Below are 16100 nucleotides of genomic sequence, written 5' to 3'. Positions count from 1 at the left end.
TCTGTATGCAGTCAAGAAGAAAGAGTTAGAACCAGATATGGAACAATGGACTGGTTCCAAACTGGCAAAGGATTAAGTCAAGGCTGTATATTGTCACTCTGCTTATTTAACTTATATGTAGAGTACATCATGCGAAATGCCAGACTGGATGAAGCACAACCTGGAATCAAGATTTCTGGGAGAAATATCAATAACGTCAGATGTGCAGATGACACCACCCTTATGGCAGAAAGCAAAGAGGAACTAAACAGCCTCTTGATAAAGGTGAAAGAGGAGAGTGAAAAAGTTGACTTAAAACTCAACATTCAGAAAATTAAGATCATGGCATCTGGTCCCATCACTTCATGGCAAATAGATGGGGAAACAATGGAAACAGTGACAGACTTTATTTTCTTGGGCTGCCAAATCACTGCAGATGATGACTGCAGCCATGAAATTAAAAGAGGCTTGCTCCTTGGAAGAAAAGCTATGACAAACCTAGACAGCATATTAAAAAGCAGAGACATTACTTTGCCGACAAATGTGCACATAGTCAAAGCTATGGTTTTTCCAGTAGTCACGTATGGATACGAGAGCTGGACCAGAAAGATGGTTGAGTGCTGAAAAATTGATGCTTTTGAACTGTGGTGTTGAAGAAGACTCTTGAGAGTCCTTTGGACTACAAGGGTATCAAACCAGTAAATCCTAAAGGAAATCAACCCTGAATATTCATTTCAAGGACTGATGTTGAAGCTGAAGCTCTAATACTTTGGCCATGTGATGTGAACAGTCGACTCATTGGAAAAGACCCTGATCCTGGGAAAGATTGAAGGCAGGAGGAGAAGGGGATGACAGAGGATAAGATGATTGGATGGCATCACTGACTCATTTAACATGAGTTTGAGCAAGCTCCAGAGATGATGAAAGACAGGTAAGCCTGGAATCCTGTGGTCCATGGGTCATAGAGAGTCGGACATGACCAAGCAACTCAACAACAACAATTTAACCAGGCTAACCCACCACAAACTCAAGGCCTCCCAGGATCTCCTTCAGGTTCAACAATTTGCTATGATGACTCAGAGAACTTAGGAATGTGGTATACTTAATGATTACAACTTTATTATAAAGGATACAATGTAGAAGTGGCCAAACAGAAGAGATCCATAGCACAAAGTACAGTGCAGGGGCAGGGGGTGGGGGATAGGGTGGTGCAGACCCTCTATGCTCTCTCCAGACACATCACCCTCCCAGCACATCCACAGAATCACCAATCCAGAAGCTCCTTTAGCCTTCTTATTTCAGAGCTTTTATCAAAGTTTCAAGAAATTTCATTACATAGGCATGATCATTTTGAAGTCACTGGCCTTTGGTGATTAACTCAGTTGCCAAGACCTCAACTTCCCCTGAGTTCAGGGGATGCAGCTAAAAGTTCCAACTCTCTATAATCCTGAAGTTGGTTCCTCCGGCAACTGGCCCTCATTCTGAAGCTATCTAGGGGCCCACCAAGAGTCATTCATTAGGGCGAACTCTGGTATGGTCTAAAGGGCTCATTGTGAATAATGAAAGACACTCTGATCACTCAGGAAATTCCAAGGGTTTTAGGAACATGGGATAAAAGCCAAATATATAACCTTTATTATGCCACAATGACTCCAGGTCAAGAATTTATTTACATATCAAGATGCAGCACTGAACAACATGGAAAAGATCAAATATTTTATCATATGGTTCAAGCAAAAGAATTCTTCCCTCCTTGAAGACACCCCCCTTCCTATCCCACCTTTCTATCCTACCTTCCTATCCCACCCATCCAGGCACTAAGACACACCAACTCGACTGTCTCCGTACCCCTATTTCCATAATAAATAGGCACCCATGTACACTAAACTACTTTCAAGTGGGCTATCTTTCCTCCCCCAAATCTATTCAGTCACATTGTAAGAAATCAAGGGACTAAGAAAATGGACTTGGAAGAAACAATGGAGAAAGAGAGCCCTTAGCCAAGCAGAATTTAATAAATTGACCCAAAGTTGATCTGTATGTTTTATGTAAAGACACTGCCCTAAACACTGATGGCCAACACTGCCCTCCTGACCTGGACTCGCCTGGAAAGAGAAGAAAACAATGAGAACTTGACCAACAATGGGGCAAAAACTAGAAACACACAACAATCCTCTAAAAATAAATGTTAAGCAATAAAGAATTCAGGAGTCAAGATGATTTGTACAGTTTTAGAGGATATGCTCTAACTTAAGATATACACAAACAGCTGGCTTTTACCATTAATGAACACTTTTTGGTCTTCATACCACCAAGACTATTACTGTTGTTCAGTTGCCCAGTCATGTCCAGCCCTTTGCAACCGCATGGACTGCAGCATGCCAGGCCTCTCTGCTCCTCACCATCTCCCGAAGTTTGCCCAAGTTCATGTCCATTGCATCGGTGATGCCATCCAGCCATCTCACTCTCTGATGCCCTCTTCTCCTTCTGCCCTCTATTTTTCCCAGCATCAGGGACTTTTTCAATAAGTCAGCTGTTCACATCAGATGACTTAAATACTGGAGTTTCAACTTCAGCATCAGTCCTTCCAACAAGTATTCAGGGTTGATTTCCCTTAAGATTGACTGATTTGACTCCCTTGCTGTCCAAAGGACTCTCAGAAGTCTTCTCCAGCACCATAGTTTGAAGGCATCGATTCTTGGTTCAAAGGCACCAAGACTGTACATTGCACCTATTTCATGGTTTTAATTTCCCAGCAAACTTTGAGGACTTGTTTATATCTATATATCAAACACATTATATTAAACCTATACATTATAGAGGTCATATTCATATTACTTACAAAGGACTAATAATATTCTTTTGAGAATCCAAACTGCTTTGAGATATACTAAAAACACATATATTCATCCTCTCTCCTCCCTCCCCATCTCCCTGCCCACCCCTAACCCTCATCTTTCTCCAGATGAGGAAACAGAACAGCAGTCTCAATGGCCTTGCTGAAATTACTAGGTCCTTGTCTGGTACTCAGGTCTTATTCAGCTCAGCATCTGGGGCTTTTCCATCACAGTGCAATGCCTGAGGGCACCTTCTAGTCCCCTCCCCTCCACTCCACCCCATCCTCAGCCCCTCAGCATCTACACAATATGCACCTGGTTTCAGGAGCCCCACAGCCTAGCATCATTCTCCCTTCTGCAGTAACTTCTCCTGACCTACCTCCACACCTCTGCACAAACTATGCCTTTTGTTGGGCTGTCATGCCCACATTCCCTTTTAAGGTTTTGCTTAACATGCCAAGTTTTAGGCTCTCAAGGATTCTCCACCCCTCCTATCAGAAGGAAAATCTTCTCTGAGATCCCATGTGGTATTTCGTTCGTAGGTCTCTGATGATTCCAAACACATCCTCCTTTATTCTGTACCGATTTGTATTCAGAGCTTATCTCCTCTGCCATTTCCATCTCAAATTGGTGGAGAACAGAAACCAAGATTGTTGTTCGTTTCATGTACCTACACAGCACCTAACAGTATTTCAAAGAAGGCCCTCATTTTTAAATGAATTGCATGTTGTTTGTATGGAATGTATATACATGTTTTACTTGCAAAGACTATTAAGACACTGACTTGACAATCATGCATGGGAAATGAGTCTTACCTTCAAAACCCAGCTTTCTTGGCTCTGGTTTAAGCAATAGCCCATGCCTCTTTTTTTTGGTTCTGTATTTTGCTTCAGTAGAGGAGGAGTAGATAGGAAAGAACTGAGGAAGTTGCAGAAGCATTCAGGTCATACAAACATGCAAGGAAAAATGAAGGAATGCCAGTTCATCAGCCATCTGCCACTTTACCAATGCCAGGAAATTCCGGGCTGATGTTCCTTATAATGTGAATAATTCACATGATTGTGTTGGAGACTTCCAGCTATGAAGAGCTGTTGCAATATTTGGAAATTAGTGTTTCCGAGTTAAACTGTGAGACAGAAAGCCCAGCGAATTCTTCCAGCTTCCCCCCATTACAGGAATCTCTGAGAACCACATTATGTTGGTTTCTGCACGGGGGAGGAAGGCTTGGCATGTTACTGATACTGAAAAGAATTGTTTGTTTTTAACCCTACCTACCATGTGACATTTTATATACAGGTTCTTTTTCCTTTCTTTCTTTTTCTGCTTATTTTTATTGAAGTATAATTGACGTACAGTGTTGTAATAGTTTCAGGTACACAACACAGTGACTAGACATGTCTATGCATTATAAGATGATCACCACAATAAATCTGGTTACCATCTGTCACCATTTAAAGGCATTACCATATTATTAACTACATTCCCTATTATGTATAATATATCCCATGACCTATTTATTTTATAACTAGAAGTTTGTATCTCTTAATCCCCTTCATCTATTTCAGCCATCCCCCACCTCCCAACCCCAGGTTCTTTATAAATCTCCAACCTCTCTACTAAAGTTATCTGGCCACTTAAGAAGGGCGTAACTGTCTAATCTGTGTCTTTTCAAGAAACTGAAACTGATTATTAAAAATATCTCCCTCATGCCAGAATTTTATAAAAGTCATTTAGAAATCAAATGACACATAAACTGAATTAGTCCCTTGAAATATTTACTTTAAAAGTAAACAGACAATCTCTGAAGAATTCTTTGGATAATCGCCCATTTTCCACTAAGAACAAAATCTACATTCAATTAATGAGCCGCCTTAGTTTTCTCTTTAAGTAGATGGACCTACAATGAAAAAGTACGTGATAATAATAATAAACATATATAAGACCTTCCTTTCACCAGTAGTGCTGAGCATGGAGTACATGCAACTTCACATATCAAAAAAGAACATTTGGGATCAATGAACATAGCTCTGGCTTCCCCTCATCTAGGGAAGCCCTCATAGCTCAGTCAGTAAAGAATCTGTCTGGAATGCAGGAGATCCAGGTTCAATTCCTGGGTTAGGAAGATCCCCTGGAGAAGGAAATGGCAATCCACTCCATGGACAGAGGAGCCTAGCAGGCTACAGTCCATGGGGTCTCAAGAGTTGGACACGACTTAGAGACTAGACCACCACCACCATCCCCTCACCTAGGACTTGAATGAGACATTTCCCTTCTCTTTGTCTTGGCTATCCCTCTGTACGTCTGTTTCCTCATCTCTACAAAACAGAGAATACAGCAACCTGCTCCTGATACCGGTTGCAAAAAATAAATCTGATCAAGCAGTCAAATGCCTGTGTGCCTTATATGCTCTGTTGTCTACTTAAGACAAAACACAGTGGAAACAACTGCCTATAATTCTATGTCAAATAACATAGAATACTGACTTGGCAATCATGCATGGGAAATGAGCTTTACCTTCAAAAGATGTATTAATGGACTCAAGGTATATATTTGGGCTTCCCTTGTGGCTCAGCTTGTAAAGAATCAGCCTCCAATGCCAGAGACCTGGGTTTGATCCCTGGGATGGGAAGATCCCTTGGAGAAGGGAAAGGCTACCAACTGCAGTATTCTGGCCTGGAGAATTCCATGGACTGTATAGTCCATGGGGTCACAGAGTCGGACACGACTGAGTGACTTTCACTTTCACTTCAAAATATGTATTCACAGACTCAAGGCATATGTTCACAGAAGGAGATATTCATGGTAAGAATACATAGGAAAGCTTTCCTGGCAGTGTTATCCACAGTTTCAGCCTCAAGGAAGGAGAGGAAAACAGGATGACTACCCCAAGAAGAGGGGAGGGATTTCCAGGTTAAGATTCTTAGGCAGCATCATCCAGGAAGGAGGTAGATATGCAAATTCTCCAGTCCCTTCTGGGACCTACAGACACTGGGGGAGGGGGAGAGTGGCTATCTGTGTTGTGACCAGTCCTATAGTTCATTCTGATGGCCCTCACCCCTCCCTTCCATGACCACCTGTCCTCTTCATCTGGTTAATGCCAACACCTTCACAAGTGTAGGTTCAAACTTCATTTCTTCCAGTACTTGCTCAACCAGTACTCCACACTTGTCCCACCCCCAGCCCCAAGTCAGGCACTCTGCCCTGTGCCACACTTCCCTTATCGAGGTAGTAATGATACTTTATCATGATGGCTTAATTGTCCTCCTGATAACCTGTGCTGGCTCCATAAAGGCACAGACTGTGTCTGTTTTATTCTCATCCCTTCAACCTAGCGCGTCGCACACCAGTAAGGCACTTGGCTAGCATTTGCAGAATGAATAAGTAATTTAAAGAATTAACCTGCAGGATTTCCCTGGTGGTCCAGTGGCTGAGACTCCACGCTCCCAGTGCAGAGGGGCTTGGAGTTCAACCTCTGATTGGGGAACTAGATCGCACACGCCAAGACTAAGAGTTCACGTAAAGCAACTAAAGATCCCGCACGCCAGGACTAAGACCCAGTGCAGCCAAATAAATACATAAATATTTAATGAACCTGTGAAAGGTATAAAGGAAAGGTATAAAGTATTATAAACTTGACAATATGATATGAAATTAACAGATGCATATAAAGGACCAGTTAGGTAAAGTAAACTTCATGCATGGATTTGGGTTTTGAAAATCTTTGCATTGAAAAATTTTCACTAACACTTTCAAATATATCAATCTCCCATCATATTCGCCTGATAAGGCAGTACTTGCTTACTTTTGTATTGTCATTCTTTTTTCTCCAAGACCAGAGTCTTCATCTTAGACTTTGGGAGCAATATAGCCCATAAAACAGTACTGAGATCAAACGATGCTGGATGGGCCAGGGGTAGCAGGCAGTGTCTCTTAAGTCTCCTGCATTGCCATCAGTGCCACCTGGGAAGCCCCAATAGACAAGCAGACCTGGGATCCGAACTTGTGTAGCTCTGCTCCAAAATCCAGGCTTTTACCCAATACAGGTGGCTCTAATGGTGAAGAATCTGCCTGCCAATGCAAGGAGACATGAGACGCTGGTTTTATCCCTCAGTCAGGAAGATGCCCAGGAGGAGGGCATGGCAACCCACCTCTAGTACTCTTGCCTGGAGAATCCCCATGGACAGATGAGCCTGGTGGGCTACAGTTTATAAAGGTTGCAAAGAATAGGACATGACTGAAGTGATTTAGCACGCACACACGCAGCCCATAAAAACGGACAGACAAGACTGTCTTTCCAATCTAGGAGGAGAGAGAGGAAACTTACAGCTAAGATAGGTGGGTGACTTTGAAAAGCCTAAGTCTACGCTTTATTATAAAGAAAAAGCCTCGGGCTGAGTCAGAACACCTGGATTTCTCAGCTCAGACTTCCTTCCTTCCTGCATTCATTCAAAGGTTTTTAAGCCTCTGCTCTGTTCCAGGTCCTACACTTGGATCTGAGCCTTGGACAGTGACCAGCACACACATACACACTCACACACACACACACACTCCCTCACCAGAACTAATGTTCTGCTCCTCCACCACGGGCTATGGCCATTCTGACTCACATAGACTCCTGAACCTGAAGGTCCCCCATCAGCAAAGGGAGGGTTTAATTAAGATGACCACGGCGTCCCCTCTGACACTAACATGACATGATTAAAACAACACAATTACTCTCAGAAGTCAGTTAGCCAAAGCCATGCTTCTCAGGGCCTGCTCACCCACCCCAAAGCCAGAGAGCCGAGAAACCAGACCCTGGAGCATGAGGGCAAAGGGCAAGAGGAAAACTTGCCAGAAGCAGCAAAGTGGGGTCCATGCAGTGGAGAGGCAGCTTTAACTCAATGAGAAGAGTTCAAGACAGACTACAGGATTTGCTTGAGACCTGGGTAAGCCAACTTGGTGTCATCTGCTGAACAAGGTTTGAGGAGACGATCAGCTCTAACGCTGCAGGGCTGTAGCTCATTTGTCCCAGTATGAGATAGTAGGATAGCATCATCGAGTCAATGGACATAAGTCTGAGCAAGCTCTGGAAGAACAGGGAAGCCCGGCAAGCTGCAGTCAGTCCATGGGGTCACAAACAGTCAGACACAACTAAGTGACTGAACAACAACCAAGCAACTGACTCAGTCCCTCCACTACCCGAAGCAAGTGTCCTCCCCCACAGGTTCACAGGCACAAGGCTGCACCCCCACCCTGCCCCCAGCAGAAACCAATTCCAAGTCCATGTTATCATCTGTGCTTCGGACCAACTGGCTATACACCCCCTCATTGAGTATGGTTTAAGTTATAGAGTGGCTCAGGGAAACATTTGACTTTGCAGATCACCAGTTTATTATAAAAGGATATAACCCAGGAACAGACAGACGGGAGAGATGCACAGGACGGGAAAAGAGTGGGGTTTCCACTCACCACACATTTCAGGCTCTCATCAACCCAGAAGCTCACCATCTTGTTATTCAAATTTTTAAAGCGCTTAATCTATGATCTTCCCCCTGGCTCTTCCCCTTCTCAGAGGCGGCTGGGCAAGGCTGAAAGTTTCAGCTCTATCCCCACCCTCTTTCAGGCGACCAGCCCATCCTGAGGCTATCCAGGGGCACCACCCTAAGTCATCACCAGATTAGTATTCACTCAAAGGGGGCTTCTCACAGAAAAAGATCCTAAATATTTAGGAAATGTCAGGGGTTTGAGCAACTCTGTCCCAAGAACTGAGGACAGAGACTAAATATATTTATTATACATATATTACATTTCCCTTGTGGCTCAGATGATAAAGAATCTGCCTGCAATGCAGGAGACCTGGGTTTGATCCTTGGGTTGAGAAGATTCGCTGGAGAAGGAAATGGGAACCCAGTTCCCAGAATACTGGGAATGGGAACTCCAGTATTCTTGCCTGGAGAATCCCATGGACAGGGGAAACTGGCAAGCTACAGTCCATGGAATTGCAGAGTCTGACACAACTGAGAGACTAACACTTTCACTTTCTTTTCATATGTATATTATACATCATATATTATTGTTTATGTTACATATATTTCTAATTATATTCTACTTCAACATAACATTCACCACTGAACAATGAGAAGATGAATAATGAGCAGTTATACTCGGGATCCTCAAAAAGGATGTCACTAGGACAATTACACCAATCCTAGGGGAAGACTGTCAAAAACAAGATCCACTGGCTAGACAAAAATCAGTTGGTGAATCTTTCAAAATTCTCCCAAAAGAAACAGCTATGTTTTACCCTTATCAAGATGAACAGTTTCTTCCTTTTTTCTTTCTCTCCTACCATGCCTAATTTTGGTAGATTAGGCTAAGCCCTGCACATCCCTTGCACCCCGAGAGAGCGCTCTGCAGAGTTCACTGGTCCCTACTCCTCCTCCCCTGGGGCACTGGCTCTGCCCACCTTGCCTCCTCAGCTCCCGCCCAGGACACCCCAGACTCAGCAGCTGGGCTCTGAGCAAGATGAGTCAGAGCGATAACAGAGGACCTGAAAGGAAAATTCTGGAGCAGGTAGCAACTTTCATCCCATCTGAGAGCTGTGACAGGGAGTCTTTGGTTAAGGACACAGAAATATACTTTTGTAGCACCTGCTGCATGTCAAACACTGAGCCATGCACTCTTGTTTTTATCTCATGTAATCATCATAACAATCCCAGTGAAGCAACTCTGCCATATTTTCTCCACAACACAGACGAGGGAAGTGGTTCAAAGGTTTTTGACTCTCTGTACAACAGGCATTTTCTCTGTGGTTGGAATGCAGTTATACACAGGGATGTGCACACAAAATGGGATGTAGGAGGGAGCTGGGAAGAGCTGGCAGCTGTTTGAGATGAAAAAGACAAGAAGGCAGGAAGCTTGGGGCACTGCACAGTTGGGTAGAAAAACCCTGAGTTCAAGAAGTTTGGCACAAGGATCTTCAGGGTGAGATGACTGGGCACAGGAACTCAGTTTGCCTGGGGTATCCAGCACCCTCTATCATCCCTCCCTCCTCAAAGAGGCCCTTGGGAGGACTCTGGGTTTTTTTCTCCCTTACAAAGAAAGCTGTGTCAGTAACTAGCAGAGGAACGCAGAGTTTCCATTATAATGTGTATCCTATTATGTCCCATTCCTAAACCCACCTAAAATACTCGAATGCTCAGCTTTACCCAAGCTATCTTTACTTTATTAGATTCCATGCTAAAATACCCAAGCAGTGCTTCTTTTCACAAAGTGCCACGCATCGGAGGAGTTCTTTTTCTCCATAAGGTATTTTACTACTGTGAGCAGTTTTACATTTGACTGCCCAAAAACAAGAAATAGATGAGTTGTGGAAGAGGAAATGCAGGACCATAATCCCTTATCTGAAAACCTGGAGGTCAGATGTACCTGGGAATTCAGGCTGCAATCCTCAAAAGGTAACACACGCATTTAGCACACATTTTGTAACACTTAGAAATCAAATTCACTAATATTACTGCAGCCAAAACTTAGCAATATTCAAACTAAGTGAGATAAATAGACACTGTAGAATCCCACACTGGTTCAGGTTAGGTATTACCCACCAAGAGGGTATGCCAAAAACCTCAAAAATCTTTCTGTTTTCAGATTTTGGAATTGTCCATGAAGAATTACAGACATGTGCAATCAGTTCAAATACTAGAAAAAAACAGGCAACCTACCCATAATCAAAGACATACCAATTTAAACAAGCAAGGTTCCAATTTTTGCCTCGTGTGTGTTAGTCGATCAGTCATGTTCAACTCTTTGTGACCCCACAGACTGTAGCCGCCCGGCCCCTCCAGGAAGAATACTGGAGTGGATTGCCATTCCCTTCTCCAGAGGATCTTCCCAACCCAGGTACAGAACCCTGGTCTCCCGAATTGCAGGCAGATTCTTTACCGTTTGAGCTTCAGGGAAGTCCTACAGGAATTTTTGCCTTATAAGTTAGCAAATATGTTTTGCAGAGAAAATACCAACACTGTCAAAAGTGAGTCCTTTGACCAATGCTGTGAAAATGTAAAACGGGACACCCTTTAGTCACTAAGGTTGGTGTCCCCAGTGGCCTCAAACATAAATACCTTTGACCCCCAACAGTGCCTTTTCAGGAACCCATTTTCTCTGGAAGTCATTGATATCTAGACAAAGCTTTATGCATAGGTATTCACCTAAACAATGAGCTTTAAAACTCACTTTAAAATAATTAGCAAAAACTAAAATGGAAGCCCAGTGAGGTAAAATATAGAGAATCCATACAATGGAATATTACGCAGCCACTTTTTGAGTGTATAGAGAAATGGAGAAACCTGCAAGTATAACATTAGGTAAAAAACACAGGGTAAAAAAGTATATTTGCATTAAGATCTCCTCCAAGTGGAAAATACATATAGAAGACCGGGCTGACAGGGGTAAGTGCCTTGGGGTAATGAGATCAAAGGTGATTCTCTCCCTTCTTCTCCAAACTTTAAATCTTTGGGGGAATTCTCCAGAAATATCAAGAGCACTGTGTTTTAGCTGAAGGGAAACAGGGAAAAAAAGGTCTGGCTACTTAACTCCCAGGCAGCGGCAACAAATTTGTGAATCTGAGGTGTCACTCCAGACTTTCATATGTTTATAAGGAACCTATGATTGCAAACCATCACCACCTCCAGAATGAAAACATGTGTGGTCTACATTTATTAGACAATTTGACTGACACTGTAAGTCTAGTCTAAGGGGCACTTTGGGTAAGAAATACAGGGGAAAAAAGATACATAGGATAAAAGCTATATACCACTTTGCCATTTGCCAACACCTTTCAGAGGCAATAGCTCATTTGTTCCTCACTAGCAGCCAGTAAGGCAGACAAAGATAGGAGTTGGCACATACCCATTTTACAGGCAAGAATATATAGGCAGAGAGAATCACATTCCAGAAAGTGCAGGCACACTTTAAGTCCGGGTTATGACTTAGAGGTTGGTACTCTTTCCACTCTAACATGTCTTTACAGTATTAATGACTTTTTATAAATATCTTTGGGGCTTCACAGGTGGTACAGTGGTAAAGAATTTGCCGGCCAGTGCAGAAGACATAAGAGAATCAGGTTCGATCCCTGGGTTGGGAGGATCCCCTGGAGAAGGAAATGGCAACCCACTCCACTATTCTTGCCTGGAAAATTCAATGGACACTGGAGCCTGACAGGCTATAGGTCATGGAGTCACAGAAGAGTTGAACACAACCTAGGGACTGAACAACAGCAACAATATGTAAAAGAAAAACCTATTTCTCTAAATATCTTAGAATAAAAAGAAATTCCTCACTAGAGGGCAAAACAAAATGATCTGGTAATAAAAGTCCTCAGAACTGAACAGATGTGAGTCAAGGTCAAAATCCAACATACATACTCAAGTGACTTGTTCAAGTTAACTTCTCAGGATTCAATTTCCTCATCTATACATAGAGGAATAAAATTATACAGCTAACAGGATGCTGTAAGAATTAAATGATCTTAGTACTTAGACCAGAACCTGCCACAAAACAGGTAAAATAAATACTGCATTCCTTCCTCCAAAAAAGAGTAAAGTGCCTACAGGGTACTAACTGCAAATTCCAATTTTAGTCCTGTTAGCCACACCAGATTTACTAATACCAAATCTTTAGAATTACTGAAGTAACTACCCTACAATTCTCAGAAACCACTCAACATAATAGTTTTAACCAGTGACAATTTCAATCATTTTTTATCAATTTTTAAACAACTTCTCTTCTGTCCCAATATGTAATTGAACTTCAACATCAGAGACAAACAATTCTTTAAAAAGTAACAACAAAACTTTTTCCTCCATCACCTGGGTCTTTGATCTCTCTTGTTCAACTCAACTACTCAAACTCCCAAATAGCAATGGTTGTTTAATTTACTTTGGGGGGATAAGCAGGGAAGATGGGAAATGGCAGGCACATCTCGAATTTTTCATTTCCTCTTTCAATACAATTTGGGCTGGAAAGCCCAAGCCCCAAAGGGTTGCTTTCTCAAAACATCCTGCCCACTGACTATGAATAACATAGATACACAGCCAAGCAGCTACCTGGCCAAAGGACAACCTGGAATCTAATAAAGTTTATCGTGAGCATCTAAATGAGGAGTCAGGAGGCTGGATGGAAGCCCACAGAGCCCCAGGAGAGAGCACCTCTTATTCACCAGTCGCTGGTCCTTTTCAGTCCACTCCTTACTTAAAGGCTATGTCCATTGTCTGCAGAGAAACTAAGCCCTAAGTAACCAGAGAACTTAAAGACATAAATAAGCCAAGTGTGGAAAACCATCCCTTCTGGTGCAGTGGTATACAGTTTCAAATGCTGCTACTAAGACAGAAGCTTAAAGAGGTTCTACTAGGCAGGAAGTCAAAGAGACATTGCCACTACCCATCGTTCACTTACCTGTCCTTATTTTCTCTGCTTCCCAAAGTCTGATAACCCCACACTTAACAATACTATGATGTCCTAAACTCCCTATCCTAGAACCCCAACAAGACACCGAAGTTGATTTCTGTTCTATTTTTTCTCTGAGGAGCAGTGAGGTATAGGGGAAAGAGAATGAACTTTGGAATCAAGCAAGCTGGGTTATCAAAGATAAAGATACATGTAGACACACACACACACCCCTCCTAATGGTTCTGCCTCTCTGACTGAACGCTGAATGATACATTACATATGGGATCTTGGACTATTTTTTAACCTCTCTGGGCCTCAGATGCTGTACTGGAAATAAGAACTTCATAGAATTATGAGAAATAACTATAAAAATGAATATAAAATGCCCAGCTCAAAGCTTGACAAATAACAGTTACTCAACATTTCTCCCAACTTTCTCCCTACTTCCCTAAACTAAGCCTATAAAAGTTAACACTGTCTTAGATTCCATGGGCACCAGATGTTAGCTGCTCAGGGCATCTTTTCTTCATGAAACAGGTCTCAAGTCACACTGGCACATCTGTACTCTGGACCATTTCCTTTTAGATACCTCCTTCTTCTCAAGCGTTATACTGTGTAATTAAGAGCTTTCATCATCACATTCCAGTTTGGAAAGCTGCTGCTGCTCAAAGATCTATCAAAATACATACTCACACTATGGAAGGATTTCTCCCGCTATGACTGATTACATGCATCATGTGCTGAATTTTTAACAACTTCCCTCCCAGGTTAAGCTCTTCAAATTCTGGAGCAACTGATTCTAGCCCTGTAAGTACCGTCTACAACCTGAGGTCCAATTTGAACCTGATGATTCCCCTATCTGGGCTTCCCTGGTGGCTCAGACGTAAAGAATCCACCCATAGTGCACGAGACCTGGGTTCGATCCCTGGGTCTGAGAAGATCCCCTGGAGAAGGGAATGGCTATCCACTTCAGTATTCTTGCCTGGAAAATTCCATGGACAGAGGAGCCTGGCGGGCTACAGTCCATGAGGTTCCAAAGAGTCAGACACAACTCAGAGACTAACTTTTTCACTTTCATGCCCCTACCTGTCTCACTAATGGTATGCAGAGTGAAACCCAAAATCTCTTATCCAATAATACATGTCACTAGTGGCCATTTCCTCAGGATGGTTGGCTGAAGGAAATACAGATCTGCTAATAAAGACTCAAGAGACATACCGTTCTGTTCCCTTCCTAAGGTATTCTGGTTTCTATGAAAGAGTGAAGACCAGGGAGATAAGCCAGTTTAAAAGCTGCAAGCAAGCAGAGTCTTCTCAGGAGAGAAGAGCAGTATGTATGTTTTTAGGGAGGAGATAGTCATGGTTGGAAGGCTTCCAGTTACTTGCTTATTATTTGGACCTGAAGAGGAGCTACTCAAGCTTGGAAGGGTTTGCTGACGTAAGATTCCAGGCTGTAGTAACCCCAACTGGCCAAGAAGGTATAGATTTATTATTTTAACTACTGCTGTGAGGTGGCAATTAAGAGGGGACAAATGGTAAGGAATCCCTAGCGTCTATAGTTATAAAAACAAGAGTGTGAAAAAGGACTTCCGTGAAAGTTACACCTCGTCTTAGATTTCAATTAAAAACTCCTGTTCCATGTTCATCACTGGAGACAGTATTTTATCATCTCTGCTGATGGCTTCCTGCTCTGACCACAGAAGGTTCCTCTTGTGGTGACAGGAATCAACTCAGAAGGAAAGGTAAGTTTACAAACTCGCCTTCCCTTTTTCCAAGACTGATGCTAAAATAAAACTTGGAAAGAAAGTGGAACTCCTCAAGGCTTTAATATTTAAATTAAAAAAAAAAGGGGGGGGGGGAGCGGAGAGGAAGCCGGCGACGACAGCGCACCCGGTCGCCGGTGTCACAATCTTCCGCTCGCGGGCCCTTTGAGGACAAGGGCAGGAAAGGGGTCCGCAGGGCTCTGGGTCGCTGTACCCAGGCGGAAGCGCTCCCCAGGAAGGCAAGAGCCGCCCGGGTCCCTACACGCCAGACAGCTCAGAGGTGGGGGCGGGGGGACTGGTAACAGGTTCTCTCAGCAGCAGAGAAGAGAGAAGGCGGGAGCCGAGCGGGCGGGAAGGAAGGGCCGGGAGCCATCGCCACGCGCCGCGCCCGACCCGGGCCACCCCCGGGACAGTCAGATGCTCAGCGCCAGGATCCCGCGGCTGTGCCAAGACCAGGGGAGCTGGGGCTCAGCGGGGGCGGCAGTCCGGATCCCTCGCGCTCTCCTGCGCGCCCCAGCCGCGACAGGGCACTCACCCGAGCCGACTAGTGGCGAACTCACGGCTCCTCCCACGAAGACAGCAGCGGCGAGCACGGCGGACCCCGGGAGTCCCCGCGGAGCCATCGCTCTGTCCCTTCGCCCTCCTCCCCCGGGGCGCCACGTCCCGGGCTCCGGCAGTGAGTGCAGCTCTGGGGACCGCAGGCGGACAGGGTTAGTCTTGGCAGGGTTCAGCCCCCGCGCTGAGCAGCCCGCCCGCCAGGGCTCCTCCCTCAGGCCCCACCCACCTCAGCCCAGCCCCGCCCCGCCTCTCCCAGCCTAGCCCCAGGCTCCGACTGCTCCAGCAGGAGGCACATCCAGTGACCCCGCCCCCGAACCCGCCTACCTCGGCCTGGTCCAGCCTCTCCTCTTCGCCTCCGCTTCCTCTTCAAGCAGGTCTGCAGCTCCCGCTGCCCGGATTAGTCCATGGCCCCGCCCACAGAGCGAGCCCCACCCTCCTGTCCGCGCCCGCGTTCTCCCTTTCCCAGAAGCGATGGACAGCCGCTGCCCATTTAGTGCGAGAGCCTGGGGTCGGGGCAGGGTCGCCGGGGCTTGTCC

The 16100-nt window shown here is 44.4% G+C and overlaps 1 protein-coding gene across 6 annotated transcripts in view; it reads right to left on the bottom strand.

Annotated features, from left to right (window-relative positions):
- Window positions 1-15713, bottom strand: part of RELL1 (RELT like 1) — a 95940-nt gene extending 80227 nt beyond the window's left edge. For all 6 annotated transcript variants that reach the window (XR_015165494.1, XR_015165495.1, XM_086406178.1 and 3 more), the window contains exon 1: window positions 15542-15713. Coding sequence is in view for 4 of the 6 variants with exons in the window: in XM_086406178.1 (XP_086262304.1) it covers window positions 15542-15629 (88 nt within the window). In the remaining 2 variants the exon portion in view is untranslated. The remainder of the gene's footprint in view (window positions 1-15541) is intronic.
- Window positions 15714-16100: the final 387 nt, after the last annotated feature.

Source organism: Bos grunniens, chromosome 6 (genome assembly GCF_055505025.1).
Source record: "Bos grunniens cultivar Pamir isolate PY7600 chromosome 6, Bosgru_T2T1.0, whole genome shotgun sequence".
In the NCBI taxonomy this organism is placed as follows: Eukaryota; Metazoa; Chordata; class Mammalia; order Artiodactyla; family Bovidae; genus Bos; species Bos grunniens.
This window is presented reverse-complemented; position numbering and strand designations above follow the sequence as displayed.